This window comes from Clinocottus analis, unplaced genomic scaffold (genome assembly GCF_023055335.1).
Source record: "Clinocottus analis isolate CAN_PGR_092001 unplaced genomic scaffold, fCliAna1.0.p SCAF_23, whole genome shotgun sequence".
Classification (NCBI taxonomy): Eukaryota; Metazoa; Chordata; class Actinopteri; order Perciformes; family Cottidae; genus Clinocottus; species Clinocottus analis.
This window is the reverse complement of record NW_027175965.1, coordinates 10,283,618-10,295,967: the sequence shown is the minus strand read 5'-3', so window position 1 is coordinate 10,295,967 and position 12,350 is coordinate 10,283,618. Positions and strand designations below refer to the sequence as shown.

The following is a 12,350-nucleotide window of genomic DNA, read 5'->3' as shown; positions in this document are numbered from 1 at the left end:
AAGCAAATCAACTGATTATTGCATCAGTTCACCTTTTGAAAGTCTTTCCACGCTCGTCCTGTGAGATCCTTCATGACGCTTCACTGCAGCTCTGTTGCTTCAGGTCATTGTTTGAATCCATTTTATTTTCCTAATTTTGGTTAAACTTCCAGACCAAAGACCCGATGGATGAAGTGTTGTGTGACAGATATGTTTTACATATTTTTCTTGAATCTTATTTGTTTTTCTGTCTTAACTTCCCTTTAATCTAACTCCCCTAAACAACAACAAGTCATTTTAAATCTTTAGTAACACATTCCTGTGTGTGATTCACAGGTTTAATTATTTTATTGTATTATTGTACTCTATGAAGTTGTTGTATTTCCCATTCTTATTTTTTTTTTTGCGTGCTATCACATTTATCTAATTTAGGCATAACTATGCCAGTATCATATATGCAGGCTGCGTCTTCACCAATAGAGCATAAGATATGATTTATGAGAGAACTGTTCACTGAGACAGACTTTAATCTCTTCCTCACACCTGTGGTTGTACGACCTGGCGTGTTTCACAAGCTAAGCATGAATAATGGAGTCGTCCGTGCAGGTATCAGATAGCACGACTGTTCTTCATGAATGATGAATCTCTGCACAGCAGATGTTTACCTGATAGAAGGATTCATGCTAATGAGTGATCAACCTTTTACCCTCTCAGACACAGACACATGTTCACAGTGATGCATCTCACATGAGCAGCAGGCGGAGAGACGACGGAGAAATAGAGGAAAAGCTGATGTTTTGATAAACAATGCACAAAAGCATTATTATTCAATTGCAATCACGACCAGCATTTGAAGTATGTATCATAGATGTTGGTTGTAACACAATATATGTACTTAATGTACTAATATCTGCATGCTAAGGTTCACCGTCTCAGTTTAGCATGCTAGCTTGCCAATATTCACCTCCCCGACACGTTCAACAAGGATTACCATCAGCAAGTTCTTTACTGCCGACAAATCACAAAGTACACAATGTTCAAGAAGCAGGAGACGTTCAGGATCAGCAGGTCAGACACCAGGTGCCTGCAAATAAAAAATGAAATAAAAGCCTTGAGCCTCGATCGGCAGCTCGTTGATGCTGAAGGCTTCATCCTCCACATGAGCCGCCGCTCACATCTCAGGGCATTTTCATTTAGATCCATTCAGCTCACAAGGGCGTATTTAGCTGATTGTAATGTACAGCCTGACCTCTAAAAGCCACTCAGTCCCCACGCGGGCCTTTAAGATCTTAAAATACATGTTGAATACAACATTTTCTACCATATCAAAAATGTGCAAAAGCAGCTTTCACCGTGATCGTGTTCACTAGCAGCAGTTTTCTTATTCTCTGAGTTCATACACTGCACATGTCTTGGTTTATCATCACTCCAACAGTGTGTAGTTTCAGAACTCTGAAGGTTGAAGAACAGTTTAATGTCTGATGTGTAACACATGCTTGGTTATTTTTCTACCAGTATTCTTGTCATGGAACTGGATTCACTGTCTTTGATTATTGGATAATTCATATGCAGTTCTAATACTGACTGTCAGCAGCTGCCGTGTCGGCGCCGTGAGGCTCATCGTCTCCTCTCATGAGCTAAAGAGAGCAGATTGTGTCATGACCGGACCGATAAAGGCCATTTCATCAATATGAGCAGGCTGGCAGACGGAGGCGACAAACGCAATGCATTTTCATTTTTCCTCATCTTCCTCTGTTGTTGACTATCGAGGTGAATGTGGAGATGTGTTACTCCCTAAAAACACGCGTTACCTTGTGTTGTTTAGGCTCTATGTGCTGAAGATAATGTGCTTTTTCATGTTTTATGCATGAAACATACTAGCTGTCAAAACGAGCGCGCAGAACTATAACAACCAAACGGTTTGCAAGTGTCTCTCTTAACTCTCTCATCAACAATAATTCCGGGTGGACGATCCTTCAGGTCCTTCAGCGGGAACATTCATGTCATGTTCACTTGCATCGCTGATCCAACATGGCCGCCATGTCTTGGCTGCATCCTTTAAATAAACCGCATTCCTTTTCTCTGGCTGCGTTTCCACTGACAGCAGATCAGTGACCATGTTATGGAGTTCTGTCTACACAAGCAACATGTAGAGTTATAGACGCCTGGATAGGAAGATGTTGCTGACAAATCATCTGCTGATCAATACTCTTGTGTGCCAGTGGAAGCTGAGCAATGGACCGCCAATTCATTTTTATTTTCATGTTGTTTTTAGCCTCTGTTTCTTTTATTATAATTTGTATGTGTTTTCATATTGTACCTGTGCTCCAGGGCAGCAGTGCACATCTGGTTATTTTACCTGGTTAAATAAAGGTCTCAATCCTAATGACGGCAGGTGTCTGAGATGACTGCCAGCTTCCTTTGTGTCATCTGAAGCTCGGCTGCAGGTAATCAGCGCCATGGCAGCACTTTAGCAGCACTTACACGTCTCCTACTGAGAGCACTTTGGAGTTTAACTTCATGGAAGGAATTGTACCTTCTTGTCCTTCTGAGTTTGTAATCATGTTGAATGCACTTATTGTAGGATGCTTTGGATAAAAGCGTCAGCTAAAGGAAATGTAATTTCACTCAACATGAATGCAAACCCTCCCAGACAGATGCATCCATCTGCTGATGAGGAAACACATTCCCATCCAGCTCGTCTGGTGCAAACACACACACAGAACATTGAATGTGTTGAGGACGAACAATAACCCGTCTTGAAATCAGCTGTTGACAAAAAGCATCGATGCTCACGTTTGAAACAGACTGTAGTTTCATATGTTTAGTGTCAGAGCAAAAAGGTTGTTCTTTAACCATAAAAACAATCATTGACTTACCGTCATGCTATGCAGTCACATCTGGTTGCAGAGGAACTCATTTTCCTTTTGAAACTTGACTTGAACGTTGATGGCTGGACAGTGGACTCATCAACGGACGTCTCCGTGTGATGCTGCGCACGCTAACAGCTGCGCACGCTAACAGCTGCGCACGCTAACAGCTGCATACGCTAACAGCTGCATACGCTAACAGCTGCGCACGCTAACAGCTGCATACGCTAACAGCTGCGCACGCTAACAGCTGTAGTCTTCCACTGGTTCTCCTCAAGGTTGTTGTTGGCCTCATTATTACATTATTACATTATTACATTACATGTCAAGCTGACGCTTTGATCCAAGTCTTCTACTGGCGGCTGAGGCTCAGAGACAGAGCGACTCGTCCAATCAGAAGCTCGGGTTCCCTCGCGGCTCCTTCAGTCCACGTTGGTGAACTTGAGCAACACATTGAACCCCAAATTGCTCCTGAAAGGCTGCGGTGAGCGAATGCTAACTACTAGCATGAATCATCACGTGGCATTAGCATATGAATGGGTGAATGACGTGTCAGATGAATGGGTGAATGAAGCCAGCTTCATGACATCACCAACAGCTTCTCAGGAAGGCCGATGTGATGCTTCTGATCTTTTAGTGTTTTGGTGATAATTATCTTTACATTGTTGTTTATTGCCACAATCTCACATTTACTAGTAAGACTTTTAAGACATTTTATTAACGGCCGTTTATTATTATGTTTATTCTTACTGGACAATGAGTTCACCTTGTAAAGGAGCTTAAGGTATAAAAACAACATATTCATGTTAAACTGAGTTTCTCTTCCATAGAAGTTATTTATAAGCTTAAGAAAGTTAAAATATTTTGCTGTCACTTAAACCCGAAATAGAAACATGAAAATAAAAATGAGCTGGCCGTCCATACTTTTTGTTTGAAAATACCAACCGGATGTAGATCTGTGTGTTTTCAGTAGTATTTATGGACCACGCAACTTGTGACGTAATCCTGTTGCGCGCGGCGCGAGGTGAGTTCACAGCTGTTGTTCTTATGATATTTAATGTGAAGCACTTTGAACCTTGCTGTTGTTGAAATGTGCTGAATAAACCCTCTTATCTGATCTCAGTTTATCTGATCTCAGTTTATCTGATCTCAGTTTATATTAAAAGTTGACGAGCTTCTCGTCAACGTGCCGACTGAACGCTGCTGGATCCGGAGCTCAGGATCCATTTATGTAACTCATATTTATTTATTCAGACTCACTATGTCTCTGATTCTTTTAACAGGTAACTTGTAGTCATTAAGTTCACAGTTATGTTGTCATATCTGCAGATACATAGAAGACAGTAGTAAATATTGAAGTATTTGTCAGTGCAGATGGTAAAACACATGAAATATTTTATATATATATATATAATATTTTATTTTTGAATGGGGCTTAATATTGGCTCCAACCAAATGTTATTATTTAGATTGAGTGATTGTATATTGATTATACGATATCAGAAACATACTATAACTTACTATAAAATGATATAAAGTCATGATGTGCACATTTATTTTATATTTATTCTAAACCCTTTGATTTCTAAAGAGGCTGAAGTTCACCCTTCAGCAGTTTAATACTAAATTATTATCTGTGATGCTTTTTGTTTTGCAATGTGATGTTTGTGATGTTTGCATGTGACAGCTTGTTGTCGTCATTCAGCAATAATGGCAACAAAGCCCGACTTCAGCCCGGCTCAGGGCGCTGAGATGGTGAAGAGGCTCTTCGGGCTGACGGCGTCGGACGTCCGCTCTCTGCCGAGCTACGACGACCAGAACTTCTACGTGGCGGCCGGCGAGGGCGGCGAGTTCCTCCTGAAGATATTGAACACGGAGAACAGCAAGGAGGCCTCTCTGGCGGCGGTGCAGACGCACGCCATGGCGGTGCTGCGCCAGAAGGGACTTCCTGCTCAAGCCGTCCTGCCCGACGCTGCAGGACGGCTCATGAGCCTGGAGGAAGCAGGTGAGGACCGGTCCAACAGGCTCCAGCTGACAGGATGTGTGCAGACGGACACTGTGAGACTCTTAAGTTTAATATAGTCAGAAGAAGCAGCTCAGTGCACACGAGACCATCACTGCAGGGAAATGTTATGCTACTTCTCTAACTTTTGGCATTATTGTACGATTTCCTCCCAAAATGCTGAAGGTGATTTTCTTCAATGAGATTTAATCACCATTAATTATGAGTTCACTAGTGATTAACAACTGTGTTTCATTCATGTTTTCACTTGTTTGTTCCTGGACAACATGCTCATGTTCACACAGAGAGAGAGAGAGAGAGAGAGAGAGGGAGAGAGAGAGAGAGGGAGAGGGAGAGGGAGAGGGAGAGAGAGAGAGAGAGAGAGAGAGAGAGAGAGAGAGAGAGAGAGAGAGAGAGAGAGAGAGAGAGAGAGAGAGAGAGAGAGAGAGAGAGAGAGAGAGAGAGAGAGAGAGAGAGAGAGAGATGCTATCCAGTTTGGAGGTGCACCGACATGCCACGGGGGGGTGAATGCCTCCTTCATGAGGATCAGTGATGAAGAGGAGGAGCTGCAACACTAACCCTGTCGTCCTCTCTCAGATTGTGGTCACGGCCGCCAGAAGTACCTCGTGAGGCTGCTGACGTATTTACCTGGAACCACGATTTCCAAGGTTCCTTTAACACCGAGGTTACTTTATGAGACGGGCCAGATGGCAGCGAGGATGGACCAGATCCTCCAGGAGGTAGAACACACCTTTAAACTCTGCTGTACACATTTAAACTCTGCTGTACACATTTAAACTCTGCTGTACACATTTAAACTCTGCTGTACACATTTAAACTCTGCTGTACACATTTAAACTCTGCTGTACACATTTAAACTCTGCTGCACACCTTTAAACTCTGCTGTACACATTTAAACTCTGCTGTACACATTTAAACTCTGCTGTACACATTTAAACTCTGCTGCACACCTTTAAACTCTGCTGCACACCTTTAAACTCTGCTGTACACATTTAAACTCTGCTGTACTTCGTCTGTCACACGTCGGACAACACAGAGCTCCACGATCAGGACGTTCATGGTCTCAAGACAAAACTGTAAGATTGTTTTCTATAATTGTCCTCAGTGACAACATGTTCCACTCCTCCAGATGTTTTGAGTTCTTTCTGAACCACATGGTCGTACTTCATTGTCGCCCATGTTTGCATTATTATGGAATATAATTCAGATCATCTTCATCATAAGCAGAGGTCCCTCTCTGCTCTTTAAGCCCGTCTCTGTGTGGTTGTGTTGCGTCCAGATGGAGCATCCTCACCTGGAGGTGCTGCACAGGGAGAAGTTCATCTGGAGTCTGTCCAACGTTCCCCTCCTGGAGCCATACCTGAGTGTTCTAGCAGGAGATCCTCTGTTAGAGGTGGTGAAGTCTGTTCTTCATCAGTACAACACCTCTGTGATTGACAAACGCTGCAGCTTCCGCAGTTGTGAGTATGACATTTACCTTAACGTTTGCATAAGGGAGCGAGTGAGTTTAAACTCTTCCTCGCTACAGCTCATTCGATCCTCGTGCTGTCAGCAGCGTCTGCGTGATGAACACATGAAAACATGTTTAAAACAGCTCTGCTGCTCTTCTCCTCTTCAGGCATTAACCACGGAGACTTCAACGACCTCAATGTGCTCGTTCAGCCCGACGAGAGCGGCGGCCACAGGATTTCCGGCATCCTGGACTTCGGGGACATGAACAGCGGCTATTACGTGTACGAGCTGGCCATCGCCATCATGTACATGATGATCGAGAACCCCGAGCCCACGGCGGCGGGCGGGCCCGTCCTCGCCGGCTGGGAGAGCGTGCTTCCCCTCAACGAGGCCGAGAGGGATTGTCTGTACGTGCTGGTGCTGTCCCGCTTCTGCCAGTCGCTGGTTTTATCTCGTCACGCTGTGATCCTGCAGCCGGCCAACGCAGAGTACCTGCTGGTCACCTCCAGGAAGGGCGGCGGCGTCCTGCGTCAGCTGTGGGCGCTCGGGAAGCAGCGGGTGGAGGAGCTGTGGTTTCAGAGCGCCGCTGAACTCAGGGACGCCTTGTGAGGAATGTGGAAGCTTTAAATTCTTTTAATTAAGGTGTAAAGTGAAATCAATCAACTTATCTTATCCCAACCGTCTAGAAAAAGACCTGTTCTGGTTATGGAGAGCTTTGATTCATCTCCTCTGATGATGATTATGAAGGTTTGGGTTCTGATCTCAGGGTTATGTTTCTGACTTTCTGAATCTTTTTCAGGTCTTTCTGCGGATTTCAACTTTTCAACTTTTGTCTTTTTGTTTACTTCTTTTTTACGTTATTCATTTTTGTAACCTTTGTATTTTCTTTTCATTGCAAGAAACAAATAAAGCTGTAAAATATGACATATTTGATAAAGATGGTCACATAAAAGCACATCAAGCGACTCGTGTCTGATCTTTAACACTTCAACATCTTTTTTTGTGTAAAGTCTGTTTCTGAAATACTTCCCTGTATATTTTACACTTCACTTTATTTGAGTCCTGATATCTGAACATGAAGAAGAGAAGACGCTTGACTTTCTGCTAGCAATCCTACAAAACTCATTTTAAATTATGGAGGCAATAAATAACAGTTGAGCTTCTTTAAAGTGAATATTATGTCTCAGTGTCCTGCTCACTGTGGAGTAAACCAAGATTAAATTAAATTATTATTAAATATACTTCCTCTCAAAATGTGTAAATATGTTGAGATTTATAAAGCCATTTAATAATAACCACACACATACCTATATACATGTACGTGATATATATATAGATATCTATATATCTCTATATCTATAGATATCTATATATCTCTATATCTATATATATATAGATATATATATGTATATATATATATCTATATATATATAGATATATATAGGCGTGGTCGGTAGGTGTCTCAGGCCTTGAGGTCTAATCGGCTTCAGCTGCATCAGATTGAGTCTCTTTAGGAGAGAAGACACGTCTGCACGTCTTCAGACCGGCGGTTCTCACATGAGGTAAGTGTGTGTGTGTGTGTGTGTGTGTGTGTGTGTGTGTGTGCGTGTGCGTGTGTGTGTGTGTGTGTTAAATACTTGAGCTGTGGTGTCATGTTTCTTGTACTGGGCGGTTGTGTCAGCGCTGTAGAGACTCGTGTCTGCTTCCATCAGCGTTCAGCTGCGTGATGGAAACTAATCAAGCTGAAGAATCTAGAGAAGCTAATGTGACGTGAAACACTTGAATGTCTTCAAGCGTTTATCAAACAGCAGCTTTGAGTCAGCTGACTGGATGAAGCTCTTCATGGTTCTGAGTTCTGACCCAGAAACTAGTCAACAGGGTTTTACAGTGGGCACAGTTTACATCTTTTACTTTAACTCCCTCTAGTATTGACTCGTAGTTTTTGTTTGATGTGGTTGAAAACTTGTCAGATCAACAGTTTACTGCTGGTCTTCATAGACATAATAATAATAATAATAACATAAGTCATTGTGTAATTCTGCCCTCGTGAGCTTCCAGTGGAGGCTTGACTGAAGACAAACTCTCATCTGTCATCATTTCTGTAACTGACTTTCTGTCCAAAAGCAAACGTGAAACTGTTTATGAAAGATATTAAATCTCCAGATGCTCATGAAATGTTTGGCTGCATGATGGTAAATGTCTTCAGATGAGCTTCCTGAAGCGCTTCATATCTCAGTCATGAGATATGAAGTCAACATGGAGGACAAGTCTCTGCCTCTGAGAGGAGAACCGGTTCTGTTGCTGACGTCATGAATCAGTTTCCTGCGCTGCCTCTCGGGGGTTTGAGCCGTCTGCTCGCATGAAGTATCTGTTTGTTGCAGACAACTGGTTTCTGTTGGCGATGAGGACGTTGTGATGGAACTGGTTTGACTGGCACGTCCCGAAGAAGCTTCAGGTGCGAGTTCACTTCACTTGTGTCTGCTGGAGGCGATGGGTGAGAGCACGCTTGTTCAAACTGAAATGTACTTTTTATACTGAATGAATTAGTATAACGTATTATTTGTACTCACGGCTGTTGAAACTGCTGCTTGTGCTCATTATTTATAAGTTTTTATGGTTGATTTTGCATTTCTTACTTTCACACAGTCGTCAGATTTTAAATAATTAGTTTCTTAATACACAACTGATGTGTGTCCTCATTTTAGATGATTCCATTTAATGTATTGAACTGAAGCGTTTTACTTTAACTTCAACAGAGTTCACAAAAACTGTTTTTGTATTTTAAGAAATGCAAACATTTAGCATGAATCTAGTCTTTACTTTGTGGTGCAAACACAACATTTTAGATTAAAGTGACCAAATGGTTAAAACTATAATGTAAATGACGTAAAACTGGATGAAAATACCAAACACCTGGCCACTAGGGTGCAATAATCTTCATGTATTCTGAGTACAGAACCTGTCCACATAAAGGTGTGAGATGTTCCCTGGTGTGCAGGTGATCCTCTACCTGTGGACCTGCGGCCGGCGCTCGGCCTGCAGCGAGCGGCCGAGCTGGCGCTGCAGCTCTACGGCCTGACGGCCGCGGAGATCTCCACGCTGCCGAGTTACATGGACCAGAACTTCCTCATCGTGGACCAGGAGGACAAGAAGTTCGTCCTGAAGGTCATGAACTCAGAAGAAAGCAAGAACGTCCTCCGGCTGGAGCTGCAGACCCGGGCCATGTCCTTCCTGAAGCGGCGAGGGATTCCCGCTCCGACCGCCGTGCTCAGCGCCGCCGGGCGGCTCCTGAACCTGGAGGACATGGGTTTAAGTTCCTTACTTTGAGTCATGAGATCAGATCACACGCTGCGGAAGATTCATTGGTCTTGATTTAATTTTCATTCATGAACGCTGTCTCAGAATATGAGATGTTTTCTGACTTAAAAAAGAAAACAGAAGTTAATTGTTAAATGCTAAATATTGAAAGAAAGCCTCTTCGGCCTCCACAAAACAAACTGCTGGATTTTAAACTTGATGATTGTGTCTGATGCTGCATGTCTGTTTCATTTTGTGCTCTCGCTCGACTTCTGCGTCTGTTTTATGAGCGACGATGTCATGAAAGCAGCAGCTCTGCAGTGTGACTCCAACAGGAAACTCCTTTTGTTAAATAGTATTAGAAGGTCTGAAGGCCTGGAGGCCTGAAGGCCTGGAGGCCTGAAGGCCACGCGGGGCTGTGACGCGACAGAGAACTAAACATCTCGGTTTTCATCTCCATCTTCTGCTCGTAGACTTCGGTCGAGGCGCTCAGACTTTCTGTGTGAGACTCATGAACTTCCTCCCTGGACAAACCGTGGCAGCGTCTCCGGTCTCGGCTCGAGATCTCTACCATGTCGGCCGGTTGGCCGCCGTCGTGGACACGACGCTACAACAGGTCAGTTCAAAGGTCACAGTGTTTCAGCCAGGAGACGTTTCACCTGCTTCAGCGGCTGACGTCTTCGGTCAGGTTTCATCTGGAGGCGTTGATGAGCCGGTGGAGCCTGAACATGAACTTTACAGACGGAGCCACGCAAACACACTATTTAAAACATGTCCATGGTTTCAGTTTGTCTCTCCCAACCTGGATGTCTTACAATATGAAGAGCTTTGGAGTTTATCCAACGTTCCTCTGCTGGAGGACTACCTCTCAGTGATGGATGGAGATCCGCTGCAGGACGTGATCACAGCCGTCATCCAACAGTTCAAGACACACGTGATGCCCAAGATCGTCTCTTTCCGTAAAGGTAATGCATATATTTACATATGGAATAAGGTCATTTAATCCTTTATGAGTCCCTCTGTGGGGAAACTGCAGGATTACAGCAGCACTGCTCACAAGTAATAGTAATGAGATAAAGGAAACCAGTAATATGAATAAACAATACAATAGTAATAAAAGAAACATTTTTTTTAGCAATAATATTAAATTTACAGATAGAATAAAATATACAGATGAAATAAAAAATATACAGATGAATCCGATATTTAAAATAATAGAAAATAAATAGACGGTTATATAATATCAACGTATTTTGAGAAAATAAAAATAAATATTAGTTATTTAAACCACAACCTGACATTGAGACTCAGTGTTCTCCTTCAGACATCAGTGTTCTCCTTCAGACGTTAATGTTCTCCTTCAGACATTAGTGTTCTCCTTCAGACATTAATGTTCTCCTTCAGACGTTAGTGTTCTCCTTCAGACATTAGTGTTCTCCTTCAGACATCAGTGTTCTCCTTCAGACATCAGTGTTCTCCTTCAGACATCAGTGTTCTCCTTCAGACATCAGTGTTCTCCTTCAGACATCAGTGTTCTCCTTCAGACATCAGTGTTCTCCTTCAGACATCAGTGTTCTCCTGACGCAGCACTGTGTGGTTCTGTGTTGCTCCAGGACTCATCCACGGGGACATGAGCGACCAGAACGTCCTGGTGGCTCCAGCGGCCGGCGGCCGGCTGGAGGTGTCGGGCCTGCTGGACTTCTCTCAGCTCCGGACGGACTGCTTCGTGTTCGAGGTGGCGGTGATGGTGGCCTACATGATGCTGGAGAACCGGCGCCCGCTGGACGCGGCAGCAGCGCTGCTGGCGGGCTGGGAGAGCGTCCTGCCGCTCGGCGAGGAGGAGAAGGACGCCCTCTTCCTGCTGGTGCTGGGCCGGCTGTGCCAGTCTCTGGTGTACGGCCGGTACAACGTCACCAAGTACCCGGACAACCGGAAGTACCTGCTGACGACGGCCGGAAGCGGCACCCGGCTGCTTCATGAGCTGTGGCAGCTCGGCAAGAAGCATGTGGAGGAGAAGTGGTTCACGGATGCTGGAACCTTCTCAGACACATGATGAAGAAGCTGATGATGATGATGAGCTTATGAGACATGAGAAGCTCCTGAGAAGCTGTGAATGGATGAAGTGCTTCACTGCGTCTGTACCGAGAGAATAAACAGATGAATATTATCCTCTGCTGCTTCATGTTGTTACTGCTTTACCTGCAAATACAAACATTGGACTTTTCACTCCACTCATCTTATTCCAGAGCTGCATCGTCTTTGTTTTGCAAGCGTTTCACGTTCACACGTCCAGCACTTTTATTGGTGGAACATTGTGCTGAAGAGCTGGAAGGTGTTGAGGGAAGAGAGACGACACTAGATGGAGACATCAGCTCATTTATCACACTTCACCTTCTGAGTCCCATCCAGGCTTAAAAACCATGAAACCATGAACATGAGAGCATATGGAGGACTTCACCAGGTGTTGTGTTGATAATCTACAGATTGTTGTGTGTGTGAAGGCCAACCTGTAAAAGTGTTAGCGTGCCAACACAAAGGGACTTCAACCTTAAAGACTGAGTGTATGTGAGTGGGAAGATGCTTTTCTACATTTAAGAATGTATAGAAACCATAATTCATGAGGCAGATCCAGTTTACGAGTCTTTCAGGAAACCAGAAGTTACACAACTGCAGATCAGCCGTCAGCAGCAGGAACGTTGTTCTTCAAGCAGCTCTGAAGCCTCCAGCTG

The 12,350-nt window shown here is 43.8% G+C and overlaps 2 protein-coding genes across 4 annotated transcripts; both read left to right on the top strand.

The window, feature by feature from the left end:
* Positions 1–3,839: 3,839 nt before the first annotated feature.
* On the top strand, positions 3,840–7,281 carry hykk.2 (hydroxylysine kinase, tandem duplicate 2). Of its 3 annotated transcripts, none has more exons than XM_068589828.1 (5): positions 3,840–3,873; positions 4,555–4,854; positions 5,449–5,591; positions 6,152–6,332; positions 6,491–7,281. In XM_068589828.1, exons 2-5 carry the CDS (start codon positions 4,560–4,562, stop codon positions 6,931–6,933), a joined length of 1,062 nt encoding a protein of 353 aa, XP_068445929.1. In that variant the 5' UTR covers positions 3,840–3,873; positions 4,555–4,559; the 3' UTR covers positions 6,934–7,281. The 3 variants fall into 3 exon arrangements, with proteins under 3 accessions (XP_068445929.1, XP_068445930.1, XP_068445928.1); XM_068589829.1 differs by having other exon boundaries at positions 3,855–3,873; positions 4,537–4,854; XM_068589827.1 differs by lacking the exon at positions 3,840–3,873 and adding an exon at positions 4,083–4,132.
* Positions 7,282–8,814: 1,533 nt separating this feature from the next.
* Positions 8,815–11,761, top strand: LOC137793797 (hydroxylysine kinase-like). The gene is made up of 5 exons (XM_068590154.1): positions 8,815–8,818; positions 9,323–9,631; positions 10,095–10,237; positions 10,409–10,586; positions 11,235–11,761. Exons 1-5 carry the CDS (start codon positions 8,815–8,817, stop codon positions 11,672–11,674), a joined length of 1,074 nt encoding a protein of 357 aa, XP_068446255.1. The 3' UTR covers positions 11,675–11,761.
* The last annotated feature ends 589 nt before the right edge of the window (positions 11,762–12,350 follow it).

Excerpts from the sequence above, each read along its gene's own strand:
- hykk.2 (XM_068589827.1), top strand. The coding sequence starts at position 4,111 with ATGTCTCTGATTCTTTTAACAG. Across the intron at positions 4,855-5,448 it reads CATGAGCCTGGAGGAAGCAG|ATTGTGGTCACGGCCGCCAG; the intron begins GTGAGGACCGGT and ends GTCCTCTCTCAG. Across the intron at positions 5,592-6,151 it reads TGGACCAGATCCTCCAGGAG|ATGGAGCATCCTCACCTGGA; the intron begins GTAGAACACACC and ends TGTTGCGTCCAG.
- LOC137793797 (XM_068590154.1), top strand. Across the intron at positions 9,632-10,094 it reads CCTGAACCTGGAGGACATGG|ACTTCGGTCGAGGCGCTCAG; the intron begins GTTTAAGTTCCT and ends TTCTGCTCGTAG. Across the intron at positions 10,587-11,234 it reads GATCGTCTCTTTCCGTAAAG|GACTCATCCACGGGGACATG; the intron begins GTAATGCATATA and ends GTGTTGCTCCAG.